Source organism: Oenanthe melanoleuca, chromosome 7, assembly GCF_029582105.1.
Source record: "Oenanthe melanoleuca isolate GR-GAL-2019-014 chromosome 7, OMel1.0, whole genome shotgun sequence".
NCBI classification, from domain to species: Eukaryota; Metazoa; Chordata; class Aves; order Passeriformes; family Muscicapidae; genus Oenanthe; species Oenanthe melanoleuca.
Window position 1 is genome coordinate 8,013,617 of NC_079341.1, and position 17,528 is coordinate 8,031,144.

The window sequence follows — 17,528 nt, forward strand, 5'->3', positions numbered from 1 at the left end:
CTGTCCTAATTCTCCACAGCCCTATCATAACTTTATATAGTTTTAAGGCACAATGTGTAGAAGAGGGAGGAAAATGCTGCCAAAACTGAAGTGCCAAAATTTCTTAACCTATATTTTTGCATTTGCTTGTTGTGGTGTCAGTGATTTTGTGAGCAGCAAAGTAACTGGGAGGTGAGCCTTGAGTTTCAGTCTTGCTAATCAGGTTGTGAGTTGTTCTGTTCAGAAATGTGTGTGAGAGTGGCACATGTTATCTTCTGTTCAGGTTTTGGTCAAGTTCTTCATGCTGATCACACCTTTTGCTTTGTACCTAGAGAATACTTCAAATAACTCTTGTGTTTTTGTAATTACAACTATTCAGGCTGTGATATGGGTGGTTTTTGTTTTTTAATTTTTTTTTTAAACTCGCTAATAGAACTTTATGCTGGGTTTAGTGCTGTTGTGCCATACACAGAGTCACCACGAGAGGGGAGCCTATGACCAGGCTGGGACAAGTGACAGGAGGTGAAACACATTTTTGGATTCTGTCCTTAGTATATATTTAAAAATCCAACAACTCTTTGATTTAAATAAAATCAAATATGAAACATTTGTGAGAGTAAGCAAAAACAAGTAAAATCAATGCACAAACCTCATTTCCTTTGCTTCCAGCGCTTGTTTTCATTTCTTTGGGTTGCTGGATAAAGCAAAGCAATATTTATGTGTGAGAGAAACTATAGACAGAAGTACATATAAAGAACATAATTTGTAACCAGGATGTTCTTAGTTATAATAAGATTTTATTATATTTATGTATATTATTTGCAATATACAAATGAAGTCTAATGAAGACTCTGACATTGAACCTTGAAAATTCTATTGTGAGGAGTCTTCTGATATTTTTAAAGTTTTAAGAAACTTAGTTAATATAACAAAGCATTAACTAGGGTGCTTGACAAGTGTATCACACAAAAAAAGTGCTGAAAGCCATCGATCTCAACGTCCTCTTGCAAAACTACACTGATGCACAGTGTCTGTGGTTAAGCCCCAAAATACCACAGGCAAGGGAGTGTTAGTGAGAAAGCAGGACTCACTAGTCAGAAAGCAGGATCCAAGAGAAGTTACAAAAGCAGTCTGTCACAAGGCTTTATCACAGGTATTAATTTCTGATAGATTTCAAGCATTCAATTCTATCTCCCCTAGGAAATCGTGGTGTGGTTTAGGTTTTTTGTTTGTTTGTTCTATGTGTTGGGTTTTTCTTCTTGGTTATGTTGTTGTTGTTGGTTTGGTGTTTTGGGTTTTTTTTTACCAAACTCAGTTACTGAGAAGCTTTTTAATTCAGTGTAATTAGTCCTTCCTCTTCTGGTGGTAATTAGGATTTGCTTTGTCATTTCTGTGAAAATATATAGTCTTATTTTATGGAATGGATGAAATATGGAATGACATAAAGAGGTTGTAGGAGCAATCTTTTAGTACAAGCAGAAGGAAAATGAGTATGGCCTTGACAGTAATACAGTCCTTTCTCCAGAGTTTATAAAGAATCTGTTATCTCTCTACCAGGAGTACACAACAGTAAAAAGTGTCAAACCTACCAAATGCCGAAATTCCACTGACAAGCTTCCATTTGCAGACTCATCCATGTTCATGGCTTTCACATGTGTTCCACACAGAACAAATCTACGGTTACTGGGGAGGACATGACAGTGAGGCACTCAAATACCATTGTACTGGGAAAATTTAATAAATATCAAATTCTATTGTCTTACCTTACAGTTGAAACATTCCTAAAAGAGAAGAAGGGGGAGAGGAAATGGATTGTGAATCAGTAAATGTGTAGAACAGAACTTGTACTGAGAAGCATATCTGAGGTGGTAGATTTTGCCTGCTTAAAGCTGGTTTGCATTGACCCTACAACTACAATTTTTAAACTGAAGAGCTGAAATTCATACTGTCCCCTTAGACTTTTGCATCTGGCCATATGTAGGTAGTGTATTTTATCTTGCTATTTATTATCAGATGGTACACAGCTTCTGAGAGAAACAGCCCTGGCTTCTCTCTTGCTCCCTCCTCACTGGGTGTTTTCCCTCTTTCTTGTGGGCTCATCTATGTCCATGCAGTCAAGGTGTTTTTTTGGAAGGCTTGCAGAAGCACAGCAAGCAGAAGGAGGGAGGTAGCTGGTAGCTAGGGCTGGGGATGGTGCATGGTGAGAGCTTGGTGATATTTCAAACCTAACAATCAATACAGTTTGATTTCAAGTTTTTGTGTGATGCTGCTCTATCAGTCTGATGATTTTTTTCCTAAGTCTTGAGACAAATCTTAAATAGACTTCTTGCCTTCAATTTGAAAACATCAATTAGACCTAGCAGCTTTGTTTTAAAAAAAGAAATCTTCCACATGAAAAAGAAGTGTTACTCTGATCTTTTAACTGGTGGGTTTTAAATATTTCTTTCCTTTTAAAAGCAGTTTTAAAAGCAGATAGGGTAGTCACTGAAAAAAACTGTGTGGTCTTTGTAGGGAGTAAGAGAATATCTTCACTTTTAAGTTTCTTACTTGTCAATAGTTGCTTTCACTCTGATCTGGTAGTTCAGCTCTGGCAATTTAATTAGCAACCTTCAAAACAGAAAATAAGAGAGTGAGTATTAACAGAATAAATGTATCACCAGAAAACACTAGACGGGTTGCTCCAGATTAAAGTATCAAAAATTATTTTAATCTGAAAACAGATTAGGGCATCTATGATTATAACACAATTTACAGGGTTGAATACTCAGAAAGAGGAGCTGGGCTATTCCAGTGGTGGGTGCCCAACCCTCCCTCCAAGTCTATGGAAAAGTTTGAGGGAATGGCTGGACAGACACCAAAGTAGTACTAATTAGGAAATGGATTTGTGCAGTCTCTGACTGCACCACAGATGTGTGTGTGCTTTCCTTCATGCACCTTTTTTCACCCTCCATGAACTTTGTGCTGCAAGGTGGAAATGAAATGAGAGTTCCTCTCCAGCTTTGCTCTTTCACAAAGTCAGGCAAGAAGCTTGTGGGAGAGAAATAACTTGTCTGTGATTTACCCAAGACCCCCAAAATGTATCAGTTTCTCTTTCCTCTGTGCAGAAGTGGCTCTGAGTATTCTGATTGTGGCTTGTATGACAAGAATCATTATTTACTTAGTTTGTAAAGTCATTAAAACAAAATTTGATGCATACAGAACCCTGCCTTTAGCCACAATGGGCTTTTCTTCCTTGTGTTTTACTCTTTCCTGCCACTTGTTCTGTGTGACAGATTGTGTGGACTTCATATCCCCATTCCAGAAAATGCCTCTGCAGTTAATGCATCCCTGATGCAAGTTGGTCTGCCTTGCTTTCTAGATTCTCCTAGCATAAAATACAGTACACAAATGAAGGAGTTTATACTAGATGTTTTCCCTTACCTTAATTTAACAGTGAACTGTATTAAAGTTTTGAGAACCATTGGCCTCTGGGGATGTGTCGGCATGCAGGGCTGCCTTTCAACCACGAAGGAGCTGTGTGAGAAGAAGTGAAACAAATAGATTTTTAGGAATATGTATGAAAAAACAGATTTTTTGTTTTGTTTTGTTTTGTTTTGTTTTGTTTTGTTTTGTTTTGTTTTGTTTTGTATTGTTTTTTGGTGGGGGGGAGGGTTTGTGGGGGGGAAGGGAAAGGGGCTGGTATCTTTTAAAGACTTATTTCTCTACAGATGCTAAAGTGGGATCTATGCATTCCAACTCTGAGTTCTCAAAATGATCCAGTGGTCTAACTTGCCCTTAAATTGTTCCCATAAGAAACAGATATTTGGAAGATATTAAAAATCACACCAAATTCTATAGTTCTAAAACACAATGTTGACAAAAATCTTGGTCTTTCAAAATTTTATCAGAGCCATAAAACAGAGTATGAAGAAACACTGAGTGTGGCTGCAATGAAATTAAACTATAATAATTAAACTATGATTTTAATTTTTATATATATAGAGCAAACAATTGAGCCCACTTTGCTTTCAAAGATTCACTTGTGGAATATCTCTAGTATAGCCTGCACCAAAGGCAAGAGAAATGATGCTAATATTTTACCTACTAATAGAAGGTGAGTTGGGAGGGCAGTAGGAAGTATAGCTTGGGAGGGGACAGAGTAAAGAAAAGGGATATCTACTAAAAAAAAAAAGGCAAAATCACAAACACAAACCCCACAATTTTTCTAAGCAGAATGTACATAACTCCTCCTAGAATAAGGGGATTTCTGACATTGATTTAAGAGTCAGAACCTGATGACAAGCCCTTAAATGCTTCCCATGAGAAGCTGCCTGGCACCTTCAGTTTCTATTACTTTTGGTGACAGCTGTGCATACTTCTTATATCAGGAACCTGGTCCTTAAAATCCTCAGACACTTAAATTTTTTGTCCTTCCTCCTAGCAGTGTGTCCTCATTGTTGAGGTAAAGTTCTGCGCTTTGGCAGTGGCTTACGCACTTCCGGAAGAGGTTGTAGAGCAGAAAGTTGACTTTTTCCAGCAGCTGAGGTCTTTGCACAGGAATGGGGTCCCCATCATAAGTCAGCCTGGTCAAGAGTTCATCCAGCTTTTCTAGTTGCCTTCTGACTTGAAAGAGACTCTCTGCCAACAGCGTAAAGCTACAGCAAGACAAAGAATTAGTTTGCAATCTTCCTTGTGAACGGTTTCTTGGAACACAAGAACTACTGAAGCTCTTGCTTGGGGAAAATCAGAATCTGTATTGGATGGTGCTTTCCAGCTTTGTCCAAACTCACATCCATTAATCTTTGTTTTCAGGAGTGTATAAATACATTGGGCAAATCACCTGCTTTATCTTCAAAGATAAATATTTTCACAACAATGCAACATTGTCTGTGACAATTTGGAAGAAATATATACGTGGTCCTGATGTTGTACATGGAGGGCACTTGTGCCAACATTAATTATTTCATACAACTCAGGAGTTTTGCACAATGTACTCTTTAAAATAATAATATTTATATAGAACAAGTAAGTTAACAAGACTGAAGAAGTGTACAAGCAGTAAGGAAAAAGAAATCCAAGCACACTTGCTAACAGTTCAATAGGGTATGTGTGTATAAAATCACATTTTAAAGCTATTTTTAGCATCTTTGTTGGGAAAAAAAAGTATTTTAGTTAAGAAAAAAAAAAAAAGAAACCTACACAAAAAAAAAAAAAAAAAACAAAACAGAAGGAAAAATCCACATTTTTTTCCAGTCCTAAATTTTTCTTGGTAATTTTCCTTCCTATTTATTTCTTACTTTTACTTCTTTTCCATATGAGAGTTTTGATGGGAGAGTAATGACCATATGTTGCATTGACATTGTCTGGGTGATATCTGTTAAATATAGTGTTATTTTCTCTTGATTTGCAATCACTTCAGAGTTGCCACCACAGAGACTACTGCCATTCAATCCCTGCACAGTGTGAAGCCTGGAGGAGTGACTCAAAGCATAAAGCCTCTGCCCAAAGACTAGACACAACTCCCACTGCCTTCAACGACAAACTCAGTCAGCACCATTCTTACTCAAGCAAAACTCCCAAGAGAGTATGGCTCATGTATCTGGAGGAGCTGTCAAACCCAAAAAAATTAGTGGCTGCCACAAGGCAGGCTCAGCAGCTCACCGTGGCGTTAATTCTGAATAGCGAACTGCTTTTAGCTAGCGCCTTTTACTTATTTACTTTCTTAACTGCTGGGTGAATTTGCTGCTGCTGCAACTGATCTGAAGGAATGATCACTCTGAGTGCAGCAGACTTCCTGTGGTTTTCAGTGGAAAGGCGAGGTCAGGGCAGGTTTACCAGTTCTGGAGCTGGTCGAGCCCCCCGTGCAGGGGCCCCCCGATGCAGGCGATCTGCTGCCGCCGCTTCCAGTCCAGCAGCTCCTCAGTCAGCATGTTGCTCATCAGCACATCCATCTCATGGATCACACACCCTATTTTACTGAGCACTTCCTGGAAAAGAGGAAAGGTGTCACTAACTGACCACAGCCAGCTGCAAAATTCACCAGCTAGCATGTATCACTTATTGCATTTTCTTCAATTATTCTGAAAGTAACCATGTTTAGTTCCTATTGCTTCAGGATTCATCCTGAATCTCCATGAAGTCTTCTTCAGTAAATTTTTGGGGTTTTTTTTTGGGAGGGTTTGCGTTCTTTGTTGGCATAATATCTCCAAGGTTTTGAGGCTTGCAAGCTCTGTTGAGTTCAAAAAGTTCTGCTTTTGTTTTGCATCATATAAAATGCCTTTTTTTTTTTTTTTTTTTTTTTTTTTTTCCTTGATTTAGTCATAACACTATTCCCTCCGCCATGGACTCAAATTACTTCACTCTTAAGGTGAGCAAAACCATATCCTTGACTGAGCTGTTACTTGATTGCCAATTTCTTAACTTCTAGTCAAAATCACCCAGACCCACCCAAACATTTTGCAAATTTTTTACTCCTGTGAAATTCGTCTGCTCTTCTGAGATGAAAATTTAGAAAGGCGCATGTACGCATTTGAGTATTTGGTGTGGGAATAAGGGGAGAAAGCAGATTAACCACAAATGACAGAACATTGTCACTAACCTTTCTCTTGTAGTCTAAAGTATTGAGCATTGCCTGCAACGCCAACATTTCCTGTTTAATGAGGCCACTGTTTTTGTCATTCTGCTCTGCAGGGGACGAAAAGAAATCAGCATAAATAGATGTGTGGGTGCATATGCCTGTTTACAAGGAGAGAAGAGGAAAAAAGCCACGACCAGGCTGCATGAACATAAGTTTAACATAAGGTTTTATGGTCCTGTTTGTAAATGTGCAAGTGGAAAAGGCAAAAAACATACAGATGATACCCAGAGCTCTCTAAACTTCTCATCCCTGTGCATGCTCCTGTGCATTATGTACATCTGGCTTGGATCAATGATTGATCTGTACACACAAATGTGCTCGTGGTGTCAGCACTTAGACTGAAGCTCTTTGGACAATTACAATGTCTGGCTGAGAGGCATTTGAAACAGAGATAAAGTGTTCGTGGCCAGGGGAATTTCAGCAGCCAGGAGCACTGATCACTGGGCATTTCCCTCTCTCTCTAACATTTGTGCTTCTCTGGATCATGCACTAGTTTCACCAAGCTCACCCATGCTCTTTCACATGCAGCTCTTCCCCACCCTTCCTTTCCCCGACCTTTTGCATCTTCCATGCTGCATTCAAAAAAGGAATTGGTGTCAACTGTGTGCCTGCTAAGCTCTGGATTGATGCCTTCCAACTGAGTTAGGGTGGATGTTTCAGTAGGGGCAGACAAGTAACCAGCCCGAGCTCAGCCATAGCAATTGCTCCCACACACTGGAAGCTGCCTGTGCTGGAGCAGAACAGCGAAATTTTAAGCCCTGAAAGTCATTTATTGTCAGCATGTTTTGCAAGTGGAGCAGCTTTCAGGTATCTGTGTGCTCAATAATTAGAATTGGCCTGATGACTAGCAACTCATTAAACCATGAAAATTCTGATTGCTGGGTTGTATCCAGCCTTCTACATTTAGGGTTGATGTGCTTAAGGACTTGGATGTTTCAAGGCCAGTATCTTTGCATGTTCAAAGGAAGATAATACAAAGATGTCTGAGCAGACACAAGCAGACCCCAGTTTCTTTTCTGAAAGAGATCATGCAAGCACTGTTGCTATGTGCAGATCTCAGCCATCCCAGGCTGGTCAAACATGCATTGAGTGCTTACCAGCTGGTTATCACCACTGTGGTCAAAAAAGAACAGAAAGCCAAGTTAGAGGTGAGAAAAATCAGTTTTGCACGATTCTGGGAAATGAGAGTCTCTTCCACATTCTCCCAAAGAAAGGCCATATAAAAGGGGAGGATATTGAAAAATAGGTTCTTTAAATTAAATACTTTACATGACATTAGGCAGCTTATCCATAGGAAATAACTATACTTTCTTAACATGATCCTCTTTACCCTCTTAACCCCAAAAGAGTCATTATGTTTCAGGACTATACGTTTATATAAACCAAGATCCATTTGTATGTTTACATATATTATTTAAGTAATGCAGAAAGCCCCCTGATGCTGGAGTCTAGCTGCAGAATCAGCCATTTCCTAGGAAATCTAAAAATTAGTATAAAAACTCTTACCTAAGCTCTGTATTGTTTTATACCTGAAGTCAAATTCCTCTTGCAGGTCTTCCAAGTATTTCACATCTTGGTCAGTCATCTTTCCCAGGAAAGAAATGAACAAATGCATAATGTAGTATCTTCCTTTCTCATAATTTGAAAACCCCTGAACAGTTATGGGAACCCTTGTTCTACTATCTTGCAAACTTTAAATAGTGTGATTGAATAATAAACACACATTTATAGCTACAGATTTATTTTACTTTAAAAAGTAATATTGTTTAGAAAGTCACATATTACCCTCTGTCCTGCAGTTGACAGTGGTTGATTCAGCTTTATCCCTTCAAGTTTACTAGTTCAATGACATAGTGGAAAGTAGGAATGATTGTGTTAGCCTGAGCTAAACTGAAATTGTTGAATTTATTTACAGAATGTCTTAAGAATTTGGATAAAGAAAGGAAACATTTTTGCTGCTTTGGCATTTTGCAGCTTTCTTTTCATATGTGCTGTAAAAAAATATTTAAGATATTTTCTGGTAACCAATCAATGATAATTCAAAAAACCCCGTCAGAAGAAGGAAAATAAAACTGTAGGAAATTATCTGTTATACTTCTAAGGTCTATTTCTGTGCTGTTTATAGGAAGCCTTGATTTTGCCAACAACTCATAAACAATCCTTTTTAGTTCCCTAAGATATACACATTAAGTATCTGTGAAAATAAAGAAACTTGCTTGCTAAATGAGCCCACTCACAATTAGCCTTTTTGGTTTACTCTTTATTTTGGAGACTAAAGTCTTAAATTATACGTGTCAAGTATGAAATTACATGCACGAGGAGCTGGCTAATATCTGTGTTCAACTTAATTACCTACTAAAAAAAACCCCAAACTCTGCTATTTTCACTGGTCCTTCAGGGGTGGCTGTGCCTCCTCACACAGGCAGGAGCAGCATGAGAGGCTGCTGCTTTGTCTGCTCTACAACTCTTATCTTACAACTTTAAGTGTAGATAGACACCTAGCATTACATTCTTCTGAAATTACTTTATCCTTCTAAGAGTTTGAACTCCCTAACCCCTCTTCTCTGTGAAAGGAGACACTGATGAGAAAATCTAGGATCTCTTTCCAGTATACCACAAGTGTTAATTTTGAGCAATATATGGAGAGGTATTTAAAATATAGTTTCTACACTGAGACTGCTGCAAAGCTGGAAGTGGGGCTGGCGTAGCAAAAAAGCCGTGGGCGCTCTGAATCCTTATCCTGCCTTGAACTGAGCAGGTGTTCTCTGAGCTTTCAAGGTCTCTGGGACATAGCTATGGGTTTGACTCAGCCCAGCTGTGCCCTGCAGTGGCATGAGAAACTCTTGGAGAGTGGTTGCCATCAGCTCCCAGTGTTCCTGTCCCCCACCTCTCCAAACCACGTAATTATGTCACGCACCCTCGGTCCACAAAGGTCTCAGTACATGACTCAGAGGTCGTGAGGGTTGAGCTACTGCTGACCCAGCTACAGGAGGTGAAGATGCAAAAACACATTTTCTGCACCTCACATCTTTTTAGAGACTGTAGGTATGCTCTTACTGCACTCACCTGCTGCCTGCAACTCACACAGGGATGAGCGTGACAGCTTTAAAAGAGGGAGCGCTCACACGGAGCCCAGGCAGTGCTGACACCCTGGGATCCAGGTGTGTCCTGACTTGTCAGCCTGGCCAGATGTCCTTGGAATAATGGAAAATGGATGGTGTGTGTGTCTGCTGGCAGAATTGTGCTACCCAGATTAAAGATAGCTCAGGTGTGTCTGTGAAAGTCGTGAGAGACAGCCCACGGGACAAAAGAGGTACCTGAGCACTGTTCTTGATGGCTGATACTTTGTGTTCTACATTTCTCTGGCGTTCTGAAACCACTGAGTTCTGTAGAGACTTTTCCAGTGGCCCCTGGAACACATTGAACAGATAATTAGTGGGCAAGTAATAATATAATAATAATACTAATAGGTGATAGGAACTGCACTGCAAGTTCCAGCACAGAGGGAATTCCAAAGCCAGTGTTCAACCATCTGGAGACTGCTGCAAACACACAGACATGTTTAGTTCTACACCTTTGAAAAACATGCAGCTTTAACTTTGAAATCCAAATTATGAAAAGGTGTGGGCATACTGCAGACATTGAATTAAGTAGATTAAGTATAGATTATTAGATTTTTAAAAAAAGATCCATGACACAAGACTAATATAGGAATACATATTACATCCATGAGTGATTAACAAGAACACAGTTGACTTGAAAATTCTCTCTGGGTTTTAATCTTGTAACAATTTCCCCAAAATAAGTTTCATAGGTAATTGGAATTTTTTTCTCCAAAAGACATAAAAATCATCAATAAGTCTATAAAATATTTGATGGAATGTCTTTTGCATTCCATAGTTAATATGAATTAATGCATTGCATAATTTAAAATACACACATCTGTTTTGCAAAGAATAATCTCTTTAAAACCTTTCCCACAGATTAAAGTCTTTGAAGATTAGCTGTGACTGGAAGTCCCTCATAGCAGTGTTTCCAGCAGAAGAGACACTAATGAAGTTCAAATGTGAGTTTAAAGGGCAACATTTGGCAACCCCTAGTGCAAACAAATCACTCCAGTGGAATGAGAGGACAGGATTTGGTCTGAAAAGCATGTGAGCAGATTAACATGGAGCAGATTAATGAAATGTAATTCATTACCTGTACAGGCATGCTGGCTGCAGCCAATATTCTTCTTTCTTCTCTTAAGCAGTTTGAGATGATCACTGCTATATGCATGGGATTACCATGATATTTGCCCTGCAAGCACAAGTATATACAACTCAAAAAAATTTCCAGAATTCAGGGTGTCCCTCTGGAAATCACAAGCAACATGATGTGTGAGCTACAGATTGGTGTGGGTGGAAAAGACTCCCCTTTCCAAGTGCTGGTTCAGCCTTTCAGGGCAGCATCAGTTAGTGTCACCATCATAAAATATTCTTAACGGTGTTCCAGGGAGATTATAAAGATACAATTCTGAGATGTATATCATCTGAAGATCAAATTGCTCCCCTGCTAACACAGCTGTTTTGAAAGGGCTTTCCTGTCAGCCTATTCTGGGCATGATTTTATCACCTCTTCGATTTTCAATAGGATGTTGCTGCTTAGCATGTAGCACTTTTGCCAACAAAAAAAGTTTGTAAGCATATCAATATGGTAATGATGCAAGCAGGAAAGCTTCCTCAGCATAAAGCAGAAGACTTAAATTTTAATGTCTATGAACAATTTTTCTCTTTCAAAAAATAATGTACCTGAGATGAAGGAATAAGTAACTTTTGTCATAAGCCAAAGAACCAAAAAAAAAAAAAATCTATATTTTTACACCACCATAAATAAAATGCTGATTTGCTGATGTGTGACTAAGGACTGGGAACAGTTTGAACTAATATTGGTTTATGCTGTATTTATCAGATTGGAATGATTGAGGGCTCTCAAGCAGCTTCCTTTATTGTGATGTATTTATTCACTGTTTCTCAGTATCCTTCATGCCTTTCATACAGTATCATTCATTCATTCATTCATTCATTCATTCATTTATTCATTCAGATACCCTTCATTCAGCGCTCACAGTGTTTGTCCATTAATTTATTTTTCTATGTCGTTTCCAGTTCTGGACTTACTCTATTTTCTCCTCTGTATCATTATTCTTTATTTTCTTCATATCTCCCTGCCACTCAGAACCTCTTTTATTCTAGCTGTCTCTGAACATGGCATAATAAGTTTATACATACTTTAATTGATGCCATATCTTCCTTTGATATCTCATACCAATTGTTTTGTTAGACACAAGGGTGTGAATTCATCTGACAAAAATGTGAACACATTGCTTTTGTATCCAACAAGTACCATGGCATTAAACATACCTTTCTAATGCTTTTCACTAAACATTTCCTGTGGGCTCTTGCATGAAATGTGTAATCTGAAATATGTTTTGACTTCAATTGCAAAGTAAAAAAATACCATATTAAAAATGGTATTTTTGATCATGGCAACTTGGTTTGAGTTGCTTGGTATTAAATACCATGTGTGCTGTGGTTCCAGGTATGGATTAAGGTGAAAGACACAGGACCCTTAAAACTAAATAACCAAGGTACCAAATAATCTTCCAAGGAAGCTTTGACTGCCTGGCATTGTTGGCAATGGAACAAAACTTTGTTTCTATGGTTTCTGAAGTCTTTTTAGGGCAGGAAAAGCACATACCCCAGTGCACACCAGAGTAGCCCCAGTGCTGTGCCTCCCTTGATCTCCCTAAAAGCAGTTCAGGATGGTGCTTTACTCCAGCCACCATCTGCATCAATCACCCTGAGGAGCAGGAGTTAGGAACCTGACTGGTTTTAGCAGCTTCTCTGTAGACAAGAAGTGGTGAGTAACACCACCCCAGGACACAGTCTGCCTCAGATGAAACACCAAGCACTCCCTTCCTGCCTGCCCCTTCCTGGGCAGTGAGAGGAGACTTGATTAAGGATACACTGCTGATTTCCATGTCAAATAACAGTGCCAAGGATCTGTCACTACACATTTCTCCCTGCCAGCTCCGTGGCTGTAAGGACAGTAACTAACAGCTTCCTTCAACACCACTGCACTTCAGGTCCAGTAATATAATCACAGTCCCCTTTATTGGACATTTCCCAGTCTCTCTCTGTGTGTAGTGTCAGGATGTAGCTTTGGGAAGGGAATACAGAAATGTGGGAAATGGCTGTGATCTTCCTGCAAAGGATTGAGTGGGGTGTCATGTGGAACTGAGGTCCAACAGCAACAGCCAGGGCAAATGAGCTGCTGCAGAGAGTGGCTGTGCTCCTGGCTGGGCTCCAGCCCAGTGCCTGACTCCTTAGGGAGCCAATCCAGGCTGCTAACTGGCATAGAAATGATCCATGGTTTTTTCACTAACTGGGTTTTCTGCTCCTTGGTGGACTGAAACTGCTCAGCAAAGGATCTATTTACTGTTAAGGATGAGCACATGTGAAGCTGGGAGAGGGGGGAACAGTCCTGCCTTGTTTTGGCTGTTATTGCTAAGCCTGTCTCATCCATCTATACCTTGATTAGAGGGGGGAAAGTCCTGTTACTTATAAGGCTTGGGATGAAAACTGTGGGGAGAAATCTGGTATAAATCCACTGATGGGCATATTAATTCCTCAGTTAATTTCTGCTTCTGGCTGTTACTTCTTTTTGGTAGTAAAACAGGGTTCACCCTCCCCCTAGATGGCCAGTGAGTGGCAATGCCATACTTAGTCCTTTGAGGCTTACCTTAGTCCTGGCTTATCACTGCCCAACAGAATTCCAGCACTGCAAGGGTTTAAAGGAGTCAAACAAAAGCTATTTAACCCAGTCAAGAAGAAGTAAATATCCTCTCTTGGAGCTGGAAAAATGCATTTATGAAGAGGAGGCTGTTAAAAAAATTCTGACAGTGGGATGTGTTAAAATTCCCCACAAAGGGTGCCAGTTACTGGGGACTTTCCTAGTGTTTGATATGCAAAACTTTCAAACACTCTTTCTTTCTCTCCTTTTCTTTGTTTCATTAAGAGAAAACCATCTGAATCAAGAGATGGAGTGGAAATTCACTTCCTCCCTCCCTTTATTTTTTTTTTTCTATAACCCCTAAAGCTGTAGAAACAAGCTGGGTCTGTAGTGATTTCCATACTTATGCCAGGCTGGTGCTCCTTCAACCTGATTCAGTTTGAGTATTTGCCAAGAAGGTCAACAGGGAGCTGCCACCTGTGCTCCTGGAGCAGCCCCTTTTGCAGTAAGGGAGCAGATGGATTGCAGCTCATCAGTAATAAATTGATAAATGAAATGCATCACTAAATATCTCAGGAATTGCAACTTGTTTAATAACAATAACTAGTAGAAGCCACAATAACCATGCTTTTGACTTGGGAAAATAATAAAACTAAAAATAATTTTCTGCCTGAATTTTACACTTCTTGGCTGTAATTACTTTAGAATGCACTGCTTGGTATTCCCTTATTAGTTATGTACTGCCAGCTCTTGTTGCTCTGCCCTTCCATTTTGTCTTTAGCTGAGGACAGAAATTGCCCAACATTATCTTAATTTCTGAATGAATGATTGAAAATTATCTGCTATCAGCAAAAGAGTAGTATAAGTTGGAAAATTAAGGAATTTTAACCAAAAATGGCTTGAGACTGGGGAATCCTAACTTAGAGTGACATGAACACTAGCAGCTAGAAGAGGAAAAAGAGTGTGGATTCTTTAGATATGCAAAATTGTATTAATAAGTTTGAACATGTAAGGAGAAAATGTGTATTTGTCTTTTGACAAATACCAACACAGAGAAATTGAGGATTTGCTTTTCTTCTTTCAAATGAAAACATCTGCTAATATTAGTGTAATTTTGTTGTTCTTAGAAGCTTTCTCCTCTATTCTGCTCCAACAAGGTCTTTCCATGCCAGTTACAACAAACAACAAATGATCTTATTTAGACTGGATTCTTTTCAAGAACTACCAGCATGATGCTAAATTTAAGCAAATGGGGGGAACTTGAATTTTCATTCTGAACAGGTGACAATTTTCTGCAAATGCTGATGACATTTCCTTGGAGAAAACCTTCCTCCTGCCACCCAGCATGCACTCTTTCTACTCTAGGGACATCTGTTGTGACAATATCTTACTAGATCACGAAGAAAAACAAAGAGGCATTTCTGCAAAAGCAGGGCTCTGTACACAATATCAGTGAATACTGGATGTGCTCTACCTGAGCATCTGGCTCTGTTCTCAGTGGTTCAGGCAGGGGATAAGGTGTTAGCTGGTTTCAACTTGCAATGTAGAATGATGTGCTATGAAACCATTAGAAAGTCACTCAGGGGTTTGCCTGATTATCTCAGTGTTTTCAAGGTGATATTAAAAAGGGACTTAAGTAGGTTTTGGTGCTTTCCAATTCTGAGAATTGCTTCAGAATTTGGGCGGGTTTTCTCTTCTTTTCTCTTTTCTTTTTATTTATTTTTTAAACCAATTTTTAATCAATTTTCTTTTTCAAAAAAGCTGTATTTCTTCTCATTTCTGCCAGAAAAAAAGCCCTTCTTAAGCCTTTTAATTGTGTACAATAGGAGCTTTAGGTGTAGAAGGGTTATTTAGTATGACCATTAAAGTGTTTGTTCATACACAATGAATATTTGAAGAAGCTGATGGAAGGGAGGAGGGATAGGAAACAGCAAGACAAAGTCAAGCAAAAATACATTTCCTTCCTTATTGCTCACTTGTGATATGATTATTTTACTAAGTATGATACTCAGCATTTTTCTAGATAAGAAAACATCTCATCTTTCATAAAATCATAGCAGGGATGAAAAACCCCTTTTGTCTATCTTTTTATTTTTTTGAAAGAAAGAAAGCTTTGGTTTGGTTGTGTATCTCGAAGGTGTGGGAGGGAAGCTGTACATACATATTTCCAGTTTTCACCTTCAAATATGACAAATAACACTTTGCCTTGATTTGTTTTCTACATTTGTTTAAGAATCCAGGCAGAAAGCCTAATGAAGACAACAGCAGAATAAAAAGAAAGAATCAGTCCTTGTGTTGGCCTGATGGCTTGGGAGATTTTTGAAAGCTTGTACTAAAAAATCTTCTACTAGAAAGATGTCTCTGTTTTATCTTAGCCCTTAGGAGGAAGTGCCTGTGACACTATCTATTTAGACTGCTCTTGTACTTTTATTTTTAGTTTTCCCTTGTACCTCTCAAAATATGTGAGAGAACTTAAAGGCAACCTCTTTGTTTTAGAAAACTCCTATGATGTGTGGCAAGTCCTAATACACAGCCATGTAGTCTTGGAGTTTTCTCACAGTGTATGATGCATAACTTCCAGATGATTATAATTATTTTAGGGCATGTACAAGTAAATTGCAGTAAGTAAAGCTGTAAAAGCACAGTGAATGAGCTGTGAAGGCAGAGGTCTTTTTCTCCACCCCTCAAATTCCACTGCTGAGTCCCTCCCAGCAGCCACTAAAACCACTCAAGGAATAATCTGATTTCTGAGCAGGTAGGGTGAGAGAAAGCTACAGAAAATACACATCTGTAGAAATCATCATCAGACAGTAGAACTGCACAGACAGGGAGGGGTCAATAATGTAGTGATACTTCTTATTTGATATTTATTTAAAAATAAATAACCTCTTGTTTAAATGAGATTAATTTGAAAGTAAATAAAAATACCATGTTCCCTATGAAAAAGGGTAAAATATCAGAGGACAGAGAGGACTGACCCCCACATCCTCCTCCTCTTCTGGGCACAAAGACCTGAGTATTATTAACTAATCTCTCAGGCAGATGTTCAACTGCAACTGGGCTCTTAGTACTTCAGAATGAACAAAGCCCACCAGAGGTTATTTAGTTTGCTTATATTTTTACATTTTTCTGCAAGCTAACTCTTTTTCATTCCACAAAAACAAACTGAAACATTTATTAACTTTTAGAGTTGTGGTCTTTAAATAACTAGAAACCCCAAAGTACTTTACTTGTAACAAGTAACCTTTTTTGGTCCTGTACCAATCATTTTTAAAAACCTTTGTTAGCTGAGGCTGCAGTTGCTTTAGCAAACAGATTTCTGTGCGGGGTTTCCCGTTTGCACACCAAAATTTTCTGTAAACAGCTTTAATGGTTGTGCTGAAAAACTCACTGGGAGCAGTTTAATACAATCTGAATTGTGTCAGACAGCAGGACACGCTGGTTCAAAACACACTTCCCACTTCAGCGTGTTGAGTTGTTGACCTGGCAGGCTGCACGAGTGCTAAATAGGTGTAAATAACATTCTAAAATAGATCTTCCGTGGTTTATTAGGAACTTTCTCTGTTTTGTTCCATTCTCACCCTTTTGTAAGCTTTAACAGGAAACTGCAACTTAAACATCAATAGCTGTTTCCACTCTTTGCAACTGCTTCTCAGCACAGGGCTTATTAGAATTGTTTGTCTGGCACCAACTGGAATATCCTATTTCTTTGATGTACTGAAATAAATACTCTTAGGATTCCTCATGCATGTTCCTTTCTGGTACAGAGGCTTTTGTAAACAGTCACTTGAACTGAGAAACCTTTATTTGTTCACTTAGTTCTCTCTGGAGGAGCGCAGGGATGCTCAGTTCCCATTGCAGATGGAAACAAACTGGGCAGAATAAGCAGGAACATGACACAGAATCAGGAATGAACACAGGAACAGTGTTACTGTTTTAAGCAGCATTGTGTAAAGATGCATTTGTTTGTACCACATAGAAACAGTGAATTTTACATGGAAAAAAGTGCCCTAATATATGTTGTTTTAGATCACAGCAGATAATTTCAGAAGCTATTCCAGACTTTTCCATAAAAACAGCCAGAGCCATGTAGGATAAAGCAATGTAACCAAAGAACTCTTTCCCAACTACTTACTGCAACTTCCAAAAGCTTTTTTTT

At 38.9% G+C, this 17,528-nt stretch overlaps 1 protein-coding gene across 1 annotated transcript in view; it reads right to left on the reverse strand.

Moving 5' to 3' along the window:
- Positions 1–17,528, reverse strand: part of STAT4 (signal transducer and activator of transcription 4) — a 40,364-nt gene that overhangs the window by 13,101 nt on the left and 9,735 nt on the right. The window contains exons 4-14 of the mRNA XM_056496709.1: positions 10,796–10,894; positions 9,913–10,005; positions 8,102–8,180; positions 6,557–6,642; positions 5,794–5,945; positions 4,455–4,613; positions 3,400–3,492; positions 2,527–2,586; positions 1,743–1,760; positions 1,569–1,662; positions 629–673 (exon numbers count right to left, since the gene is read on the reverse strand). Of these exons, the coding sequence (XP_056352684.1) occupies positions 629–673; positions 1,569–1,662; positions 1,743–1,760; positions 2,527–2,586; positions 3,400–3,492; positions 4,455–4,613; positions 5,794–5,945; positions 6,557–6,642; positions 8,102–8,180; positions 9,913–10,005; positions 10,796–10,894 (978 nt within the window). The remainder of the gene's footprint in view (positions 1–628; positions 674–1,568; positions 1,663–1,742; positions 1,761–2,526; positions 2,587–3,399; positions 3,493–4,454; positions 4,614–5,793; positions 5,946–6,556; positions 6,643–8,101; positions 8,181–9,912; positions 10,006–10,795; positions 10,895–17,528) is intronic.